Raw genomic sequence first — 18,317 nt, 5'->3', positions numbered from 1 at the left:
ATTTCTGTCCCGGTTAGTTCTTTAGTGCTTGACTACAATCTTTATTCAGATTACACAAGATCTACTTACGATTGGTACGGTATGCGCTCATTCAGCTGCCCTAAGACCTAGCACTGATAGCAGAAGAGGAGAAGGCTGAGAACAAGGGTTTCCGCGGGGCCGTTAAAGACACCATCGACATGTGCCCTCCGCTCTTCCTGCAGAGGTTTGGGTCCTTTGAAAGCAGCAACACTCTTTTCAGGCTTCAAACAGAACACAAGATCAGGACATGAATTTCACATTGACATTTTTATTAACGCCAACTGTTTTAAATTTTTTTTTTTTTTTTTTTTAAACAATAGCACAAAAATGTTTCAGGGAAGCAGTCTTGACAGTTAGTCTGATGACCTTCTGAAATACAGTTAAGCCACACCAAATACGAATTCCTGTTAAAGAAAAAAAAAAAATATATGGAACTCCAACCTTTGTATTAGAGGGTGTTGTGTCTGTTAGTAGACCACGCTGCTTCGTGAAGTAAATGATGGCACACAGCTTAGACTTCATCATCACGCCAGTCATCACTAATTTAAGGCTTCTGAATCAAATTACCATCAACATCACAGAAAGGAACGAAAAGCTAGTGTTGCTACGGCCATGAGGAGATTGAACAAGCTGGATCTTTTAGACAAGTAACGGTGTCTTGAACAGAAGAGACCTGCCCCACCAGCAGCCAGGAGAACCAGTCACACAGCAGTTATCTCCTCGTTTGCATGCATTTTGAGGGTGCAATTTAGTAAGGGAAAAAAAAAAAAAATAAATTGCATGAATCTTTCTCTTCTTTAATGTGGCTATGAAAGATGTTTCCTTACAATTCCGTTATCTCTAAGAAGGACATCAGCGAGTGGAACCAAGGAGAAAAACCGAAGAGCAACAGAACATTTTTCTTTTTGCTGAGAGGTAACACAAAAGGGAGGGAACCTACTATCCTTGGATTGGGGGGGGTTGCAGGAACATCTCCCCAAAACCTTGCGCTTAGAATGATGCACAGACTCTATGTTATACCAGCTACCTGCCTTTCCCAGTGACCTGTTCCACACAACGCTCGGAGGCATTAACCCATTCCTGCCCCAGACTCTCCACAAAATTCCACTGACCTAGAAACCGATAGTTTCCTTTTTTTTTGGGGGGGAGGGCTGGGGGAGGGTGTAAAAAACAGAACATCTGTCAATAAGAGTGTCAGGAGGGGGGTGTTAAATATTTTAACCACTGACAAGGCTTGAGGAAGTTTCACAGTTTTGTTATGCTCTATTTTATTACTATCATATTTACAGATTTTTCTCTCTCTCTCTCTCTTTTTTTTTTTTTTGCTGAATTGCTGATAATTTTAATAGAATTTAAATCTGGAGTGTGAGCAGGAACCAGTTAACTACATTCATTGTCCAATCCCCATTGGCTTGAGAAAAAGACTCCAAATTCTTGGCATATGAATCAGCTGTTGGGTAGCTCCTCCCTCTCCCCGTGATGAGGCAGCAGGACTGCAGCGGTGGCATGCAGGGATTCACACCATGGCTGGTGGGGCCTTGCGCTGCAGAAAATATTGGTGGATGTTCTCGGCGTCCCGCTTCAGCCAAGCTGCATTCAGCAGAATATTTTCACAGCACTGCTGGACAGTGCGTTCTGCCGATGGAGCTGGGTGACTCTCAAAGAAGGCCTGGATAAAAAGCACACAATCGTCCGTAAGGGTATAAACAGGCACAGACAAGATTATATTTTTAAGTCGCCAAATTCCCTAGGTTATATAGAAACGCTTCTGTGAATGATGCTCCTTGTCTGCCTACGGTTCACGCTGTCTGCTCCCACCAACATCACAGACTCTGGAAAAACTCGCAGGGTGTTTGTTGAGTTTGCAAGAGGCGTAATCCCAAGTACAGGGTGGGGGCGGCAAAACGCCTCCATTTCTCCGCTAAAGCAAAGCCACTGTAGCACTTCTACGAACCAGCCCAGACACCACCTCCTGTCCTGTCCTGTCCTCGCTGCCAGGGACAGCAAGCGGCACTTCAAGAGATGAGTTCAGTCCCTCATTGGGAGGCAACAAACCAGCAGCAAATCAAGTGTGTATTTCTGGATACTTGGAAGAAGACACTAAGGGAAGCCTAAGGCCATTTTGCAAAAGCATTTGTCTGGGTATCCGATTTCTTAGCGCTCTACCTAGGCCTCTTTCCAAGCTGCATAATGACCTCCAAGCACCAGCAGCGCTCAAAGAGTTTTGCTGAATGCTCTCACATTTCTTCCTCCAGAATCAACAATATCGATCCCCTGCGAATCGCTGACGCTGGAAAAACTGCAGCAGAGGCTGCCGTGACTGTGCACTTTATGAGCGGTTAAAGGGTAGAATAAGCCGGCAGAGCCGGGGGTCACCCCCCATCTTCATACCTGCAGGCTCTTCCCACTCTTTGGCAGATCACCTCACACTAATGCGCGCTACAAGGTGACATCGAGCCTCAGACGTGTTAGGTACTCCAGCTAAAAGCTGGGTCGACTGTCTCAGGAAGTTCTCTTGAAAAGTAGTTAAGATTTAGTTATGGATGATTGTTCTGATAAATGTTTTGCAAAGTGTTCTTTAAGAAAAAAAAAAAATTAACTGTAGCGCAAGATTTGTCTGTAAAATCACTTATGCTACTAAATCTTTTCTAAGAAGAGATCACTAGATGATAAAAAAAGATAAATAAAGCTCCTGGCTCAGCATATCTTTGAAATTAGAATTCCTCCCGAGCACTTTCCTAACAGGAAAGTGATAATTAAGGGCCATATTTTTAAATTTCTTCCGAGGAGTTCCTGTAAAAGTGCAGGCAAGGAGTAAATAATAAAACCTACACCCACTCTCCAAACGCTACCTCGACCAGCACCTACACTGCCGGGTAAGGGGGGATGCCCGAGTCCCGTAATAAAACCACATCACCTGGAGCCACCACCTTCCAGACAGATTCTCAGCAAACACGTCAATCTGCCGTGTGTCAAAGCCTCGCTCTTAGCGCGCAGCACAAACAACCGCATAGAACTTGGACATCTAGCGTGGAATTTAGCCAATTTCTGCCGCACAAATTTCCCCAGGAGCGCCTGGGTGCTAACACAGCCAGCCCCAAATGTGCCCTATCACTCTGGGGAGGAACAGCGCGGTGGCATCAGCCTCAGCTTGCCATGGAATTTGTAACAACGATGAATTTTGCCACAATTATCTTTAAAGGTTGTCTTTTGGGAGTCTCAAAACCACTGCCACGAACCATGCTGGACTTTATAAAAGTTTAAATGAGTGAAACCAATGGAACAGAAGTTGGACATTGCTTTGTGAAAATGCTCATTTAAGACATTTCAATAAAATAACTCAACCTAAAGCAGCGCAATTAAGGGACAGTCAAAATAGTTAGAGGCAGAACCACAGTTCGAAAACAAAAACCGCACAGAAACTCATGGCTCTTCCATCAGGTGCCTACGGTCTAGAGCACGCAATGTTTGTCACAGATGAAGTTAATCACTTCTTTAATTAAAATTTCTTACCTTAACTTCTGCGGCCATTTTATCATTTGCAAATCCGTCCACTGTTAGCTGAAGGAAAAAAAATTAACCAAGGGTAAACATTTAGCATTTCAAATATAACAGTGTAGTTTTGGTTATGTGTGTGATCAGGACTTTTCTCAGCGCCGCACATACCTTTATTAGTCTGGATATTAAGAATCCACCTTGGTATCGATTATAAAGTTCCTCCCAATTGTCCCTTACAAATTTCCAAGCAGCTTTCCTGCCCTGCTTGCTGCCTCCAGCTACTCCACCAATAACAGATACCGTGTCCTGGGGACGTACCTCCTCCTGAAGATGAAAAGGCAGAGAAGTGTTCAAGACCGTTTCAACAAATACAGCATCTTGGCTTTATGCATTTCTATGCTGAATCCGTCAACAATAGCACCCGTGCCCCCACCCCGCCCCGGCTTTAAGATTCAACTCAAAGATTTAATCGTTACGACTATTCCTCCTACTCTAGCGCATTATACGCACGCAGTGCTCTACACTCCGTCACCACCCACTAGTCATTCTCACGAGGTAAGGAAGCGGCAGCTTTTCCAATAACTTACTGAAAGTGCAAAGGTGAGAACTTTTTGAATCAGTTCTGGTTGAGAGATGGCTCCAAGAACTCGTTCAATTCGGTTCTTCTCCTCCTGCATGTCTGCTTGCTTGTGAAGCTTCAAAGCCAAAGTGAATAACGTTAGAGCCTGGTATGAATCGCTGACTTCTCACCTAGCATCGCTGAACGTCCCGTATACGCTAGAGCTGCTAGATTAGTCTTCAAGCCTAATATGTGACAAATTACACTTGTTCATGAATCATCCTGCAGCTGTCCACATTACGGACCTCATGACACATAAATCAGCAGAAATTACCATTAGTAATAAACTGATCTTCACCACTGTTTATATAAGGTCAAGTAGGACCGTGCCTCCAAGCAATGAAAAATAATCCTAAAATGAGACACGCAACAATCCACTAGGTGGCAATTTCACACTACGCACGGACCAAGGAACACCATGATGAAGCCCTAGTGTTCCCATCATCTGTAAAACATCAGATCAAGCCTGTTCGCAGATAAACTACATCTTAGAGGAACTTGTAGAGTGGAATATTCAGCTTTTCATTGCATCAGCTGGCAGTGTTAACAACAGAGTGTGCACTCACCTTCAGCATAGTGTCTAAAGTAGTACTATCTCCATGCTTCAAAATAGTTACATATACCTACGATAGAGCATAAACAAGGAAGGTCCTTCAAAACCCACACTTCCAGAAATGCAACAATCAATTTCTACGTATTTGGGTTAGATTTCAGACAAGTGAACAGATCTGGAAGATACCTGCACCGATGCCTTCTACGTTTTAAGATCGGATCTTAAAGATGCATCAACTCCTTTCCCTCTTCCTCAATTTCAGTATAATTTTGGTAATTTCAACCACAGCAAAACACCAGAACACGAAGTCTTTGTACCACGAACACCTAGCTAGTAAACACTTCACGTAAACTCAATCCCTAGTTAGACTTCGTGCTCTGCAGGGCCAAGCTGACACCTGCAGAACTCCTCCACGATCCCTGCAGCTCACCACAGTGCTTTGAAACCTGGAGGACGTAGGCTGGTCACGGATGGGTGTAAATGAGTAGCAGTCGGCTCAGGTTCAGCACTGCACCTGAACAGTCTTCAAAACCCAAAAAGCAACACAATCTAGAGACCAAAGTTGTTCTGTGGCAGTCAGTGTGAGTACAGCTGAGTTTATTACTCATGACTAAGTATTGGCCAGGACAGAGGAGGCGTACTTGATTCAAGAAACACTGGGATGTTTGTACCATGCTCCCCAGGATCATTTTCTTCATAACCGGACCTATCCAAGCTCCCACCACCTCTGCCAAAACCAGTTGGTCTTTGGTCTCATACCTTGACACTGGTTTCCTCTAGCCTCCCTATTCTTGGAAATACAAGAGTTCAGTGCACACAGCGCTAAGTGAGTGGGGACAGTTTTTTGGGAACCAACATTTACAATAACCTACAGGACTCCTCAGATCAGCTGACAGTATATGTTTTCCTTCCACATGGTCCTTAAAACGGCGTCTGGCTTCTTCTAATGTTGCCTTGTGTCCAGCTTTTCCTAGTTTGCCCAAGACCAGACCTCTCAGAAGGGCGTCTAGATGACCTAATGAGTGAGTAGGAGGAAAAAAAAATAATTATTTGGGGACACAATTCAGCAATTAAGTGTTCTTTCACCTAGAGGGATGAGGGCAGAGCTGTGTAACAATCCTTCCACATGCTCGAGGGTATCTAAAGAACTTAGGCCTTTCCTCACTCTCCTTGGTGCCAACTGGAGAACACATTGATTTTTTTACAGCAAGAGTCAAGAGAGGACTGTAACCTGAGGTAATATTAACCATTTGCATCTACAACAGGACTGACTAGGACAAGTAAACATGCGTGTACACGGCTTTCCATCCTTGTAGTCTAAAAGCTTCGTGCACTCCAACAGTTGCAGAACTACAGCAGAGAATTTTTATCAGTCAGTGACCAGGCAGGGAAAAGTTTTACCATTTTAACTTGTGCCTGATAATAAAGGGTTATTTTGGGGTTTTGTGTTTGCCTGTCCGTTTTTAAGTATAAAAATACCCCTGAGTGCCTACTTCAGACTCCTCCTCCTCCTCCCTTCTCTCCCCTTTCCCAAAATATCGATGGCTTATTTACACATGAGTTTTCCAAAACCACGACTAGATTTCACAGCATAAGTTTCCTACCCTCTCCAGGTTTGGGGTCCCATCCCAGTCTCTCGCCTATTGGTGAAAAGACATCTTTCACGAACACCTGGATTTCCTCATAGAAGTCTGTGTGGGACAAGAGAGTTGAGAGGATCCCCAGGTTACAGCTGAGGTCGCTCCACACAGTATAATTGGGTTCATTCACAAAAGCTTCCATGACTTTTAGAACCTCTACAGTGCTAATGATTCCAGCTCGGGCCTGGGAGAGGGAAAAGACACAGATTAATCTTACTTTCAAACAGAATTAAGACATTTAATAGCTCATCACATCATTATTTTACAGCCTTCCCCGTTCAGTTTGCACAGCCTGCGTATAAACTCTATTTTCTCCGTCATGGGGTTCTGCCAAGCTGAGTTAACACTAGTCAGAGCACCTTCGCTGTCTGCTCACTGCACACAATGCTTTTTATACGCAGGTAAGCACTTTACAAGGAGGCAGCTATATAATTATAAGCACATTTTGCAAACAAGAAACAGACAAGGAGATTAAGTGACTTAACAAAATTGCAGCAATGCTGGCAAGCAAAAGCAAACCCCCAGAGTTATTCTCAGCCAGATACTACACCCACCAAAACCTTATTTTAACTAAAAACTGTGAAGATTCGGAGATTTAAGTTCTGCTCTTCATTAAATTGAGAGTATCAAACTGCAGAAGTCATTTTTGCTTCCTCTTTCCCGTGAATTAGTACAAGAAGTACTGCCTTTCCACCTCTGCCAGGAAAATTTTACATTAACTGCTTCACAGCATCATGAAAACACTTCTACGCTTCGCGCAGTTGATGATACCTACATCAGGTATCTCCAACCAGATTGCTCAGATTTTTGTTAATCTGGAACCAGACCAGAAATTCACAGTACCAGGAAAGAGGTGAAGACCAATTTTTATTATCTAAGATATATTCACCTATGAGAAAAACATGATTAAAACTGAAACCAAAAGAGGAGTCTAACACAATGTTCCTACACGTGTTAGCTGCTCAATTTTTCTGTCCCAATAGTCTTGCGATATTTGGGAAATGACTCAGGCTACAGTTTCAAACCCCTTCAACTAAGCCATGACAAGAGTTACGAGCTTTGAAGCTAGAGAGGCAGGGCATCAAACCCACATTTTTAGAAGCTTGTACTTTCTTATTCTTGCTAGTCAGCAAGTACATGGAATCTGCAATACAGAGTACTAATTGTACTAATTGTTCGGAGCTAGCAACACCTGCTTTGGGCGTCATGCCTCGCTTTTACACAGTAAGAATCCCCAACAGCCACCTCCTCCAGGGAGGACACTTCTAACAAGCCCAACTGAATAAAGCACACGGTGCTGAGAGTATTTGATAAAATCACGGAGGGGATCATTAAAATATCCTTCTTTTGACAATTTAAAAGAAAGCGAGTTCTCAAAACAATTTTGTAAAGAAAAAATACAGTATAATACACCTCTACAGAGAACAGTGCAACAGGAGTTACAGAGTGCTTCCATAGGATTTCAGTCTTATAATGCAAGTTAGAACTTGTCAAGCTAATGAATAGTTAGATATATGCAGTAATCCCAAAGGCGCTTTGCCTCCAGAACCCGCGACTGACTCTTCAGACACCGATTTCTGCAGTTACTGTAGCTCTCGTTATTAGACAGAATAGCAAAGGGTTGCTTACCAGAGAGAAAAGATCATTCTGCAGGCCAAGCCTGTCCACAGGGGGTAGGGAGAGGTCTTTGATCGCTGGTATTAAACTCTCCAGCATGTCAGGGCTATACTGAGTACGGTAAAACCCTACTGTTCCAAGGTTTAACTGAAAAGTACCAGAAGAGTTAAAAAAATTAAAAGTAAGGAACAAACAAGGAAATGCTTTTTATTTTTTTTTGACCACTAGAAATTTCTCAAAGCATTGCAGCTCAGAGAAGTCAGTCACTATCATTTAAATAAAAAGAAAAAATAAATCATAAGTAAGGGAGAAAGACTAAAGATTTCAAAGATGAAACGCTCACTAAGAGGTATGGAAGACGAGAGAGAGCTGGCATAAGGCAACAGAGGTCAGAGTTAAAACCAGGAGCAAGGAGAAAAGAGAAACTTCTCTTCTGGGGGTAAATCCTAACTGAACTAAGGGTAGTCGTGCACCAAGAAGATAACATGCAGGAGACTGCAGGCGCTAGAATCTTAACTTTGGTAAGCTCTCTCCCACAACATTCCCATCCATTCAATTTTGATAGACCCATTTTCTTAAGAAAGGAGAGTGAGCACCTCTGCCCAGTGTAACGTCGTGGTCAGCCAGCTTGAGGAACTACACTAGCTATACGCTACTACCGACCAGCATTTCGGTGTGCAGGTGGCCAAACGTTGTGGTTAGTTGAACAACAGTACCCAAGATAAACCAAAAACATGGCTGAGCTCATCAGGAAGTCACCCCCTTTGCCGCTGCTATGATTTTGGTCAGTCCGATTGCCGGTTCTCAGGACTGCGGCACTGACTAAAAACCTCACAGGCTGACAACCTTTGCAGCCAGCAGCCGTATAGACTCACCTTGGACTGAGCTGGATTACTGCCTTTTCAGGCAGAAATAGCAAACTTTACCCTCATTTAGACAGGGCATTTTCAGAATTCTTCATTCCATGCCCCTCTTTATTACCAGGGAGGACCCAGATAGATATGGTGATTCAAGAGAATACTCAGACCGGACACCTGGAATGCCCATATTAGTTAAATGGGAAGATTTGATTAATATTCAGAGAGACAAACCCTTAATATTATTTCAGAGTCACCTCTCAGAATACAGCTTCAGCTTAGAAACAATTACTCTTCAGCCTCAGTAGCTCCCACAGTATTAGTCCCAGCTACTCGCTGCCTTTGAATTCTTCAGTTCAGTTTGACTGGTGTCTGCAGTAGACCCCAACAGCAAATTTTTTCACGTATAGATTTGTACTTGTCCGGCAATAGCCAGTAGAAAACCTTCACACTAATGAAAGATAAACAGGGCTATTTTTGCTCATGATGGACTTTAACTAAACCGTGGTTGCCATGGGATACCAAAAAAGCCACCACCTTTCAACTCAAAAGCTGCCTCTAATTGCACACTGTTTTTCCAGGCTCAGACTCTTAAAAGGTTCGAGTTTACATTGTCTAGACTACTCGTGGAAGGCAGAGGAGTACACTAAGCAAGCACTATAGAGAGGAGCCAATATTCAGGAGCAGCACAGAGAGGCCCCTCCATAAGAAACACAAGATTGCGAAGGGGGAAAAGAAGAAGAGAAGAGGAACATGAAACGCAAGGGAACGTTACAGTGACAATCAAACTTATTCCCAGTAATATGTTCTCCTCTGTCACAACTCACCTTCACCCACTGATCTGGTTTGACGTCTTTCAAAACCAAGGTGAGCTCTGGTTTGTCCATCAATATTTGCATTTTGGCACGGGTGGGGTCATCACTTGTACAAATACTTATGGGGACCATCCACATGGGGAAATCCTCCCCTACAAGAAGAAACAATAAAAAGGAAGGCCTAAGGCAAAAAAAACTATGCACACAACACCGAGAAACTCTGCCTGATGTGCAAACAGGTTTCAGCAGCATTTTAAGCAAGGCTACTTACATTTAAATCTAAAAAGGCACACATCTGAAGGAAAATGGCAGTTCTAGAGTTAAAAACTAAGAATCTCTAAATCACCTTTCAGGGCAAGTATTAATTTCCCTAAGCATGGAAGATGGGTGGAATCTTTGTCTTAAGAGAGAGCTGGTTTCCATATGAGGCATTTTTCTTTCAGCACTACTATAAAACCAGCAGCTCACAGAGCTCCTCAGATGGCAGCACTGGCCTCAAACTGGACATCAGGAGAGAAGAATCTCAGAATGAAAACTGAACCAAAGACTGCAGATGAATGCCGTTCTCCATGCAAGAAGGATACGGAAACCACACGTGTGAGAACATCCAACCTTAGATTTTCTAGTTTTAACAAATACTTAAACATCTGAATCCAAGCAGAACATCTGCCTGCTCTGCAGGGCAGCGGTTTCATCTCTCAAAATTGCTGCCACTGCACGAAAAGCAGCAAACTCTCCATTCCTGCCCTTAGCACTCATCTTACCAGTATATGGTCCACTGGCACAGAATTTCTTCTGGACTAACTTCAACACTTTGTCATCTTCTTGCTGAGGCGGGGGGGGGGGGAAAGGAAAGAAAAAAGAAAAGAAAAAGAGAAAAAGGAATCATCAAAACATCTAATCTCAGCTTCTGCATATCCCAGTACATTCATGTGCCCTCTGTTAAACAGAGTAACTTGTACTCTCCTCCAGAAAAAGGAGTTACCTCGAGAATCATTGCAGTGCGTTAATCACTGCTGCTGATAAAACACACATGCCCTATTTCTCATTTGAATTGGTTGTCTGACTTCAGCTTCTAGCCAGTAATCCTCACACCCTGCAATCTTGTAGAATAAGCATAATTGAACTGGAGTGAGAAGCAAAACGTGCGGCAAGGGGAGCTAAGTCAGATATTCCCTCCTCCCAACACACATTTCACACGCGAAGAGCCAACAGGCTACGTCAGCAAACCCCAGGCACGTGAGCTAGAGCGCTTGTGGAATAATTCCGTGTCACTTGCGCTTGGTTCCTCAAGCGAGCCGCGCTTCCCCTCCCTTAGAAACAGATTTGTCACTAAACAAAGCAACCCACTGTACTGCCTCCCCAAAGAGAATCTTTTAAATAATTGGCTACTACTAAATTTGATCCTAAAACACAGTAAAAGGCAGAACTTTTGATCTGAAGTGCTGAAACACACGGAGTTACATTTACCTGTTCAGCTTCCACGTAAATGAGCGGAAATCCCATTTGTTTGGTCCATGTATTCATCACGGCAGCGATAGGTTTACCACTAGCTTTTTCCAGGCTTTCCCAGAGGTCCTCTGCAGAAGAAAAGTCTGACTAAGGACCCCCGGAGTCTTGACATGTCAGACGAGATTAAGGACACTATACGGGCGCTGGAGGGTGGGAGGCTGTGTCATTTATTACTCCAGTTTGCCCTTCATGGGTTGGGTCGTGGTTTTATCGTAGGCAAGAAGGAGGAAATAGTTTACACCGCTCATGGGGGAGAGGGGGGAAAAGAAAGCCTCTTTACTACTGGAAAAATGCAAGCAATACACTTTGTGATCAAGTATAATGCAAATGAGCATTAAATATTCAAAATGGCAAATAGAAGAATCTTTTCCTTAAGTTTTTCATATATTATGCCAAAAGAGCTGACCCAACATGGACTGGTTTTGGCTGATAAAGCATGATGTTCCGCTTCCACATCTAGGCCTGATACACAGAAAAGGTTTAAGTAAAGAAAGCACTGTTAGACAAGACTTTGAACTGTTTAATCACACATGCAATCAATACTGCAAAAGGAAGCTTGCAAAAGGCTTGCATGGCAAATCAACACACTCGATTTCTAAATTAGATTACTACACAGATGTGGTTATCAACGGCAAACGCAGCCCTTTCAGTTCACCTCAGCTGCGTACTGCTGAGACAGAGAACCCTGAGAGGATCCTGAATTCTGGCTGTGCAGGGGACACGTTGCATGAAACTGGAAACAAGCCAATCATTTCCTTGCATTTCAGTTATCTCAGGTGGAAAAAACAGCTGTTTAAGTATCCACCGCTTTAGCACTAAAAATTTTGTCTCCAGAAATCACTCTTCTTAAGCATGTAATAACCACCAGTTACCTGTAGCGGCATTCTTCTGCTGGAACTTCGTTAAATATAAATTCATTCCTTTCCGAAAGTCCTGGGAACATACAATTGAATATGTAATGGCACTGGAATGGAGGTCCTTTCTATCCTCCCTCCATGCTGCATTTATATTCAAGAATCGGCCAAGGAATCCTAGGATCAGTATGTACACCTGTAACTCCTCCCATATTTTTCCCGCTATTTTATTTCTCCTAGGTAAGTTCAAATAGATTCCAAATACAAATTGCAGAAAAGTTTTCAAAGTCCAGAATACATAGATTTAATTTTTTTTAATGGCATTTTTAACTGTAAAAAGATTTGACAATCTACAGTTGGCTTTTTAACAACAACCTTTACCTCATCACCAATGTAGTCATGTAGCATTCGGATTACAGATGCTCCCTTGCTGTAAGAAATAGCATCGAATATTTCATCTACTTCAGATGGATGGCCAACACTAACCTGTGGTAAACGGGATAATTAACAGTGAGGACAATTTTAACTGCCATAAAAGATTTTGATTTTCCTTGTTCTAGTGTTTAAGGAGCTGAATTTTCTCACTGATGAAAGCACATGCATTTCAATCTCTGCACTCAGTCAATTAAGCTTATTCACATATGGCCGGGTTAAGATTGGTTTATAGCCTAAACGTACTTTACAGAATCACAGAATGGTCAGGGTTGGAAGGGACCTTTAACTTAGGTTTTGGTATTTAAACAAACACTAACCCAAAAGTGGAAAAAATAAAAAAAACACACCAAACAGTGGAAGTTGTTTAATTCTGGGACAGTGAACAATACCTACTCGCTCTAAAATGACCTGTTGTACAAAGCAAGGTCATCTCCCAACATCTATTACCTCAAACACTTCCTAAGCCAACTGGAAACTTGTCCATGGTGATCTCTAGGAACGACAAGGGAGTTTTCTTTTAGCACAGCTCCCAGTTTTGCTGTAATGGAGCTCGCTGCTGCTGCTGTCTCTTCATCACTGAACTACTGCCTGGTTTCCAAAGCAGCAAGCCCAGCTAGATCCTCCTTATTTCAAGACTGTCTGCATCACACTTACAGTTCTGGGAGTACAACACAGCAACACCTAAAGTGGCCTCAGACAGAAACCAGTACAAGCCCAGCAAAGCTTGGTATCTTGGCCTCTGAGCTATGCTGCACTTCGGTGTATGTTGTTGAGCACCGGAGTAAGTGAGCAGCTACTGCCACTGTTCTCAAGGGGCCAGGAAACTACCCACTTTGATCAGAAACCAAAACAAAACACAAATAATGATGAGTTTTGATCACAGCTTTGCCATTTCAAGTCAGCAGAGCAGAACAACTCCAGAAGAAGCCATCTTCAGACGCTCAAACCTCACTGCTGAAATACTAATTCAAGCAGAAGAAAATCACTAAGTGCAAATGCAACCTTAGATTTTCCTTTGCATCGTGAATGACTGCAGAGTTCCTTTTTTCTTAATAGGGAAAAAAATAAAAGCTTACACCCAGGTGACAAGGACAAAAGGGAGACAATCAAGAGCAAAGACAGAACTTACTTCAATAGGATGACTGTTGTCTAAGGCATCGAGCTCTTGAGCTCGTGTGTAATCAGCAGAAACAAACTGAGTCCAGATATCGTACTCTGGGAAACAGTGATCTACACATAGGTACTCAATCCAGGAGGCAAATCCTTCATTCAGCCAGAGATGGGTCCACCATTCCTGGAAAGATAAGAAGGCAGAATGAAGAACAAAATTCCAAGAGCTTCATTTAATCGACAAGAAGTTTCCAGAAAAGACAAGCTGTTAATGGCCTAGTTTAGTACAAATCAGGGAAACGAGTAACACTTGTAAGCACAATTTCCTCTCTATAATGAAGTCATCAGCCCAAGAAGAGTAATCAGCACTCAACAACTGTCTTAAGTTTTAGCAACTCCGCATGGAGGGGAACAGCTAGGCATGGTAGCTGGACTAGGGAAAAGAGGCGGCGAGATGCAAGGCCAGAGTTCAGTAAAGCTGCAGGATTGTGGGCAACACGACGACAGTGTCTTTTTCAAACTGAATAGCAGCAGCTGCAGAAGAGCGATTTTGTTTGGGTTTGGGTTTGGTGTTTTCGCTAAAGAGTATGCTCACACAAAGGAGAAAACCTGGAATCTGAAAAAAAGTGTTCTAGCCTATGGAAACCTGAAATCTAGTGAACAGTTAAAAGTTGTTTCTCGCCAGCCAAAGGTGGGCTTTGTTTTTTTTAAGATAAGAATGTTACGATGACATTTAAAAATTCTTCCCTTCATTTCTAATACTGAGCTGAAGTAGGCGAGATAAGGAAACAAGCTACGGATACTGAGGAAGAAAACACCCTTTTTCCATAACGGCACTTACCAACCATTCTCTAACTGTAAATGGGGCGGTGAGCTCAGAGGAGCAGGGCTAGGATGATACGGGCCCTTAAGTAAAAGAAACTGAACAGGATGTAGAATCAGTCCAGTAAGCGTTCTACAAAGAACTACTGCTTCTACTGTGAATGAAACATTTACCCCAGGGAGGGTGGAATTTCAATAAGGAAAGCTGTTACTGAAACTCTACACAGATAAGCCCCGCTTTATTTTTGGAGTGGAGTCTATCCAATTTTCTTTTACATTTCTGATCGCATCTGTTTCCAAGACAAGGTTCCGACACACACAGATCGGTGCCAAAGCATTAATGCAACTGCAAAATAGATTCTTGGGCAATTAGGTTGGACTTCTAAATCTTTTCACCTCCCTGTTTTTCTCTCTTATCCCACTGGAAACCTAACTGCTCACAAATCTACTTCTTCCCCTGGACGTATTCTGAATTCATTTATCTTTGCTGCAGAAGAACTGGCATATTGTGCTGGCCAAGAAGATCTGGTACTGGCAAACTCAACCAGTGAGGCTACCGAGGCTTTCTGCTGCGCCGTGTGCCCCTCAGAACATAGAGGAGAAAAAGGTGACTTTCTGGAAACTGAGAAGTAACATTGGAATGTCTTTTCATGTTCCACAGTTGCATCACAGAACATAACATAATGAGAGAAGAAAAAAATTCTTAAAGAAAATTTTTGGAAGACCTAGAACTTCAAAAGGAAAGTAAAAAGCCAATTCAATATAAATTTTAGAGATTCTTGTAAATTATACTTTCTCAAGCTTACTGCCACAGTTGTCAATGGTCTGAAGGACCACGAATGGTTCCTGGGTCGCTCATGGTCCCCAAGGCATTTACTGGCATCCTACAGTGTTGTCTAGCCACATGATGCTGGCTCTCCTTGCTTCCAGCTGTTCAACTGTACTAAAAGCTAAAAATACATTACTTTAGTGTTACTTTTCCATCTAAATATTGTGTTGCTCTCACATGGAAGCTACTTGTGGCACCACAAACAGGAATGCACACAGTTCACTGGATTTTAAGAGGCACAACACTGTAGAGAAGCTTGACAAATTTCCTTAGTGTTATAATTAATATTTACACTGGGTTTTTCCCTCCATCTACTCACACTTCATTTAAACAGCCTAAAAGCCAGAACAATGCAGATTTGGGGCTCCAGAAGCCACGCTTTTTTACCAAAGACACTGGTTTCTTACAAGACAGGAAACTTCTTAACCTGCGAAGTATTTGGATTCAAGCATCTGTTTGCAGGGTTTTGGGAAAAGGAACGTCAGATCTAATTAACAGAGTAAGCTGAAGCCATTTGTTAACAGCAGAAGCTCTGGCAGATACAGGTTTCAGTTTTTAGCACTAAACGGAATTTATTTACGGATTTCAGACTTGCTGCCTCAGATATGCTTTTATTCCTACCACAGTGACTTAAACATGAGGCCGTGCAGACAGCTGGCTCCCCATATATCCAAAGTAATTCACAGGAGTTACTACTGAGCAACTTTTCAGCTATGGGACTAGAACAATTTGCAATGCTGAGCTGGTACCGATACGCCTGCTCGGTACAAAAGCCTGACGAGTGAACCAGCCCTACCTGAAAGGAAAACAGTGGATTATTGCTTCTAGGTAATCTGACCAGCCAAATTCATCCCCATGGAACACCTGCTTAGCTCTACCTCGGAATATATTCAAACAACTGAACATTACTTCACACAGAAAAGATGTAGGAATACTTCTGAAGAACACGCTAGTAAAGCAGAAAGTTGTGATAAAGCACTATTTATAATTTTTTTTTAATTTATTTTAAAGACAGCATGCCTACTATTAAGGGGCACGTGAACACACATGTGAGATGAAGCACATGTCAAAGAAAACTGGAAGAACTTGTAACTGTTAGATACCATGGTCACAAGGTTTCCAAACCACTGATGAGCCAGTTCATGTCCTACAACCAGAGCAACCCACTGGCGAGATGAAGAACAGGAATTTTTGGGGTCAATGAGCAATGCAGTCTCCCTGTATTTAAGAGAGAAAGATAACTGAACAGAGCGGTACATGCCTAGGGAAAAAAAACACAATCAAAAGTAGGTTAAATTACCTAAGCAAGCTAAGAAGTGATCAGTACAATTGAAAAAAACCAAAAACTATTTCAGTTTAGACATTAAATTATTTTGGCAAGTTCCACAGCTGTTGGAATGCTTCGGAGCAATAATTCCTTACGGCATGCAAGAAGACAAGTGCAAAAACCCAGGCAGGAACAAGAAAGTTTATCCTTTATAAAATAGCTCGCCTACATAATCTAGGAACCTTAACTGCAACTGCCTTTGCACTGCGCGATGTGTGCACTGCAAATCTTCTCTGCCTCCCTCATCCCCAAAGGAATTCCAACTCTTCCAAGTGCACAACCAGCCGTGTTACACTCGCCACTGCAGATGCACACGACTCTCCACACACGCAAGCGCTCCCTAGGTCAGGCTTCCTATAAACCTTCCGCTAGGAACACCCCTGGCACCATCAGCACTCAGTGGGTCAGTCAAAAAGGACTTCTGGACTGCTGCAACTCAAAGGGGAAAAATACGCATCTCAAAACATAGATGGTGCCTGCAGATTATGCCAACCTTCTGTCCCCAAAGGGATAAAGCAAGCGTGCCAAACTGAGCATAAGGCGGGGGGGCAAATTAACAGCACAATTAAGAAAGGCTTCCAAAAATTCTACTCATCCAGGACAAAGTTGGGGTTTTTTTCCCCCCCACAGGGAATAAAGTATCAGATTTCATCAGAATTGTGATAAGTAGACAAGCAGATTTTAAACCTGGGCTCAAATTTCCTTTTCAATTTTTTAAGGCCAAATTAAAAGTTTAGCAGAAGAAATTTAAACTATTTTGGGATTTAAAGTCCAAAGCTTACAAGACCAATGTTGTACAAAATGAAGGAAAATCATTCTAACAATGAGCACAGATAATGTAATAATATCAAGCACAAGTACAAAAGCTTGACCAGATGAACAAAAAAAAAAACTGAAAAGGAAGGCAAGTTAATATTTTTGATTTACTCATATCCACATGGTTATACTGTGGCTGCTAAATATACCAACTTGCCGACAACATAAAATAAGAAACTCTTCCAGCTGTGTCAGTAAGTACATAACTTTTTCGGGGAAAAATGCAGCCAAGAAGGTTCTCTTGTAGAACAGGCAGTGCTGCCAGACACTTAAAAATCTCACACCACTGGACAGTAGCTGTCATAGCTCATTCTTGCCTTCCTAAGGTCTGTATAATAATGCACGCTGCTGCAGAAGTTATAATTATCCAAACCGAAGCAAGAGTTGAAGGTATTTACTCAATCTTATTTGGGATGATACCCAATAATTACAGCTCCCTAAAACTAATCCAATTACTTCCAAGAATTAGTGAACAAAGAGGGGGAAAGACAGTATTTTAACAGCATACCTATAAGTAACAAGGCCCCAGTTCTCCATGGCACCTTTATAAAATAAATACAAAGGTTTATTGATATTGATACACACCTCTTCCTAAATGTTTAAAATTCAAATAAAATACAGTTCATCAATAAAGTGAGTTACTTTACCAGCAGCAAAGTCTGCAATAGCTATGAGATCAATTTTAGGAAGAGGGTAAGGAACATTGAAGTAGTCCTTATAAAAAGGCAGAGTTTTAGCAGCAACCTGTAAGAAATAAGAGGAGAAATGTTATGTTAACTTGGAACAATTGGTAAAACTTGAAAATTTATGACTGAAACTAGCCTAAGAAAGCAGCATACACAAGATTTCTTCCAGAAACCCCATTCCCAGCTTCTAGAGCACAATGGTTTGGAAGACTCCCATCCCCTTTTTCTCCCAGGCTGTAGCCTTCCCTTCAGTACTTCTCAGCATCTCTGGACCAAAGGCTACATCGCCAAATCAGAACTGAATTA

At 42.3% G+C, this 18,317-nt stretch overlaps 1 protein-coding gene across 1 annotated transcript in view; it reads right to left on the bottom strand.

Annotated features, from left to right (window-relative positions):
• Positions 1-1,201: 1,201 nt before the first annotated feature.
• The window catches only part of LOC104286510 (puromycin-sensitive aminopeptidase), a 36,181-nt gene continuing 19,065 nt past the window's right edge, over positions 1,202-18,317 (bottom strand). Inside the window, exons 7-23 of the mRNA XM_009885112.1 lie at positions 17,973-18,069; positions 17,834-17,867; positions 16,286-16,400; positions 13,551-13,715; positions 12,368-12,472; positions 12,005-12,065; positions 11,091-11,200; positions 10,385-10,448; positions 9,633-9,772; positions 7,961-8,095; positions 6,296-6,515; positions 5,564-5,706; positions 4,705-4,761; positions 4,107-4,214; positions 3,688-3,843; positions 3,535-3,582; positions 1,202-1,690 (exon numbers count right to left, since the gene is read on the bottom strand). Coding sequence (XP_009883414.1) covers positions 1,538-1,690; positions 3,535-3,582; positions 3,688-3,843; positions 4,107-4,214; positions 4,705-4,761; positions 5,564-5,706; positions 6,296-6,515; positions 7,961-8,095; positions 9,633-9,772; positions 10,385-10,448; positions 11,091-11,200; positions 12,005-12,065; positions 12,368-12,472; positions 13,551-13,715; positions 16,286-16,400; positions 17,834-17,867; positions 17,973-18,069 — 1,911 coding nt within the window. The 3' untranslated portion in view covers positions 1,202-1,537. The remainder of the gene's footprint in view (positions 1,691-3,534; positions 3,583-3,687; positions 3,844-4,106; positions 4,215-4,704; positions 4,762-5,563; positions 5,707-6,295; positions 6,516-7,960; positions 8,096-9,632; positions 9,773-10,384; positions 10,449-11,090; positions 11,201-12,004; positions 12,066-12,367; positions 12,473-13,550; positions 13,716-16,285; positions 16,401-17,833; positions 17,868-17,972; positions 18,070-18,317) is intronic.

This window comes from Charadrius vociferus, unplaced genomic scaffold (genome assembly GCF_000708025.1).
Source record: "Charadrius vociferus isolate BGI_N301 unplaced genomic scaffold, ASM70802v2 scaffold960, whole genome shotgun sequence".
Classification (NCBI taxonomy): domain Eukaryota; kingdom Metazoa; phylum Chordata; class Aves; order Charadriiformes; family Charadriidae; genus Charadrius; species Charadrius vociferus.
Note: the sequence above shows the minus strand (reverse complement) of the source record. Positions and strands in the feature narration are given on the sequence as shown.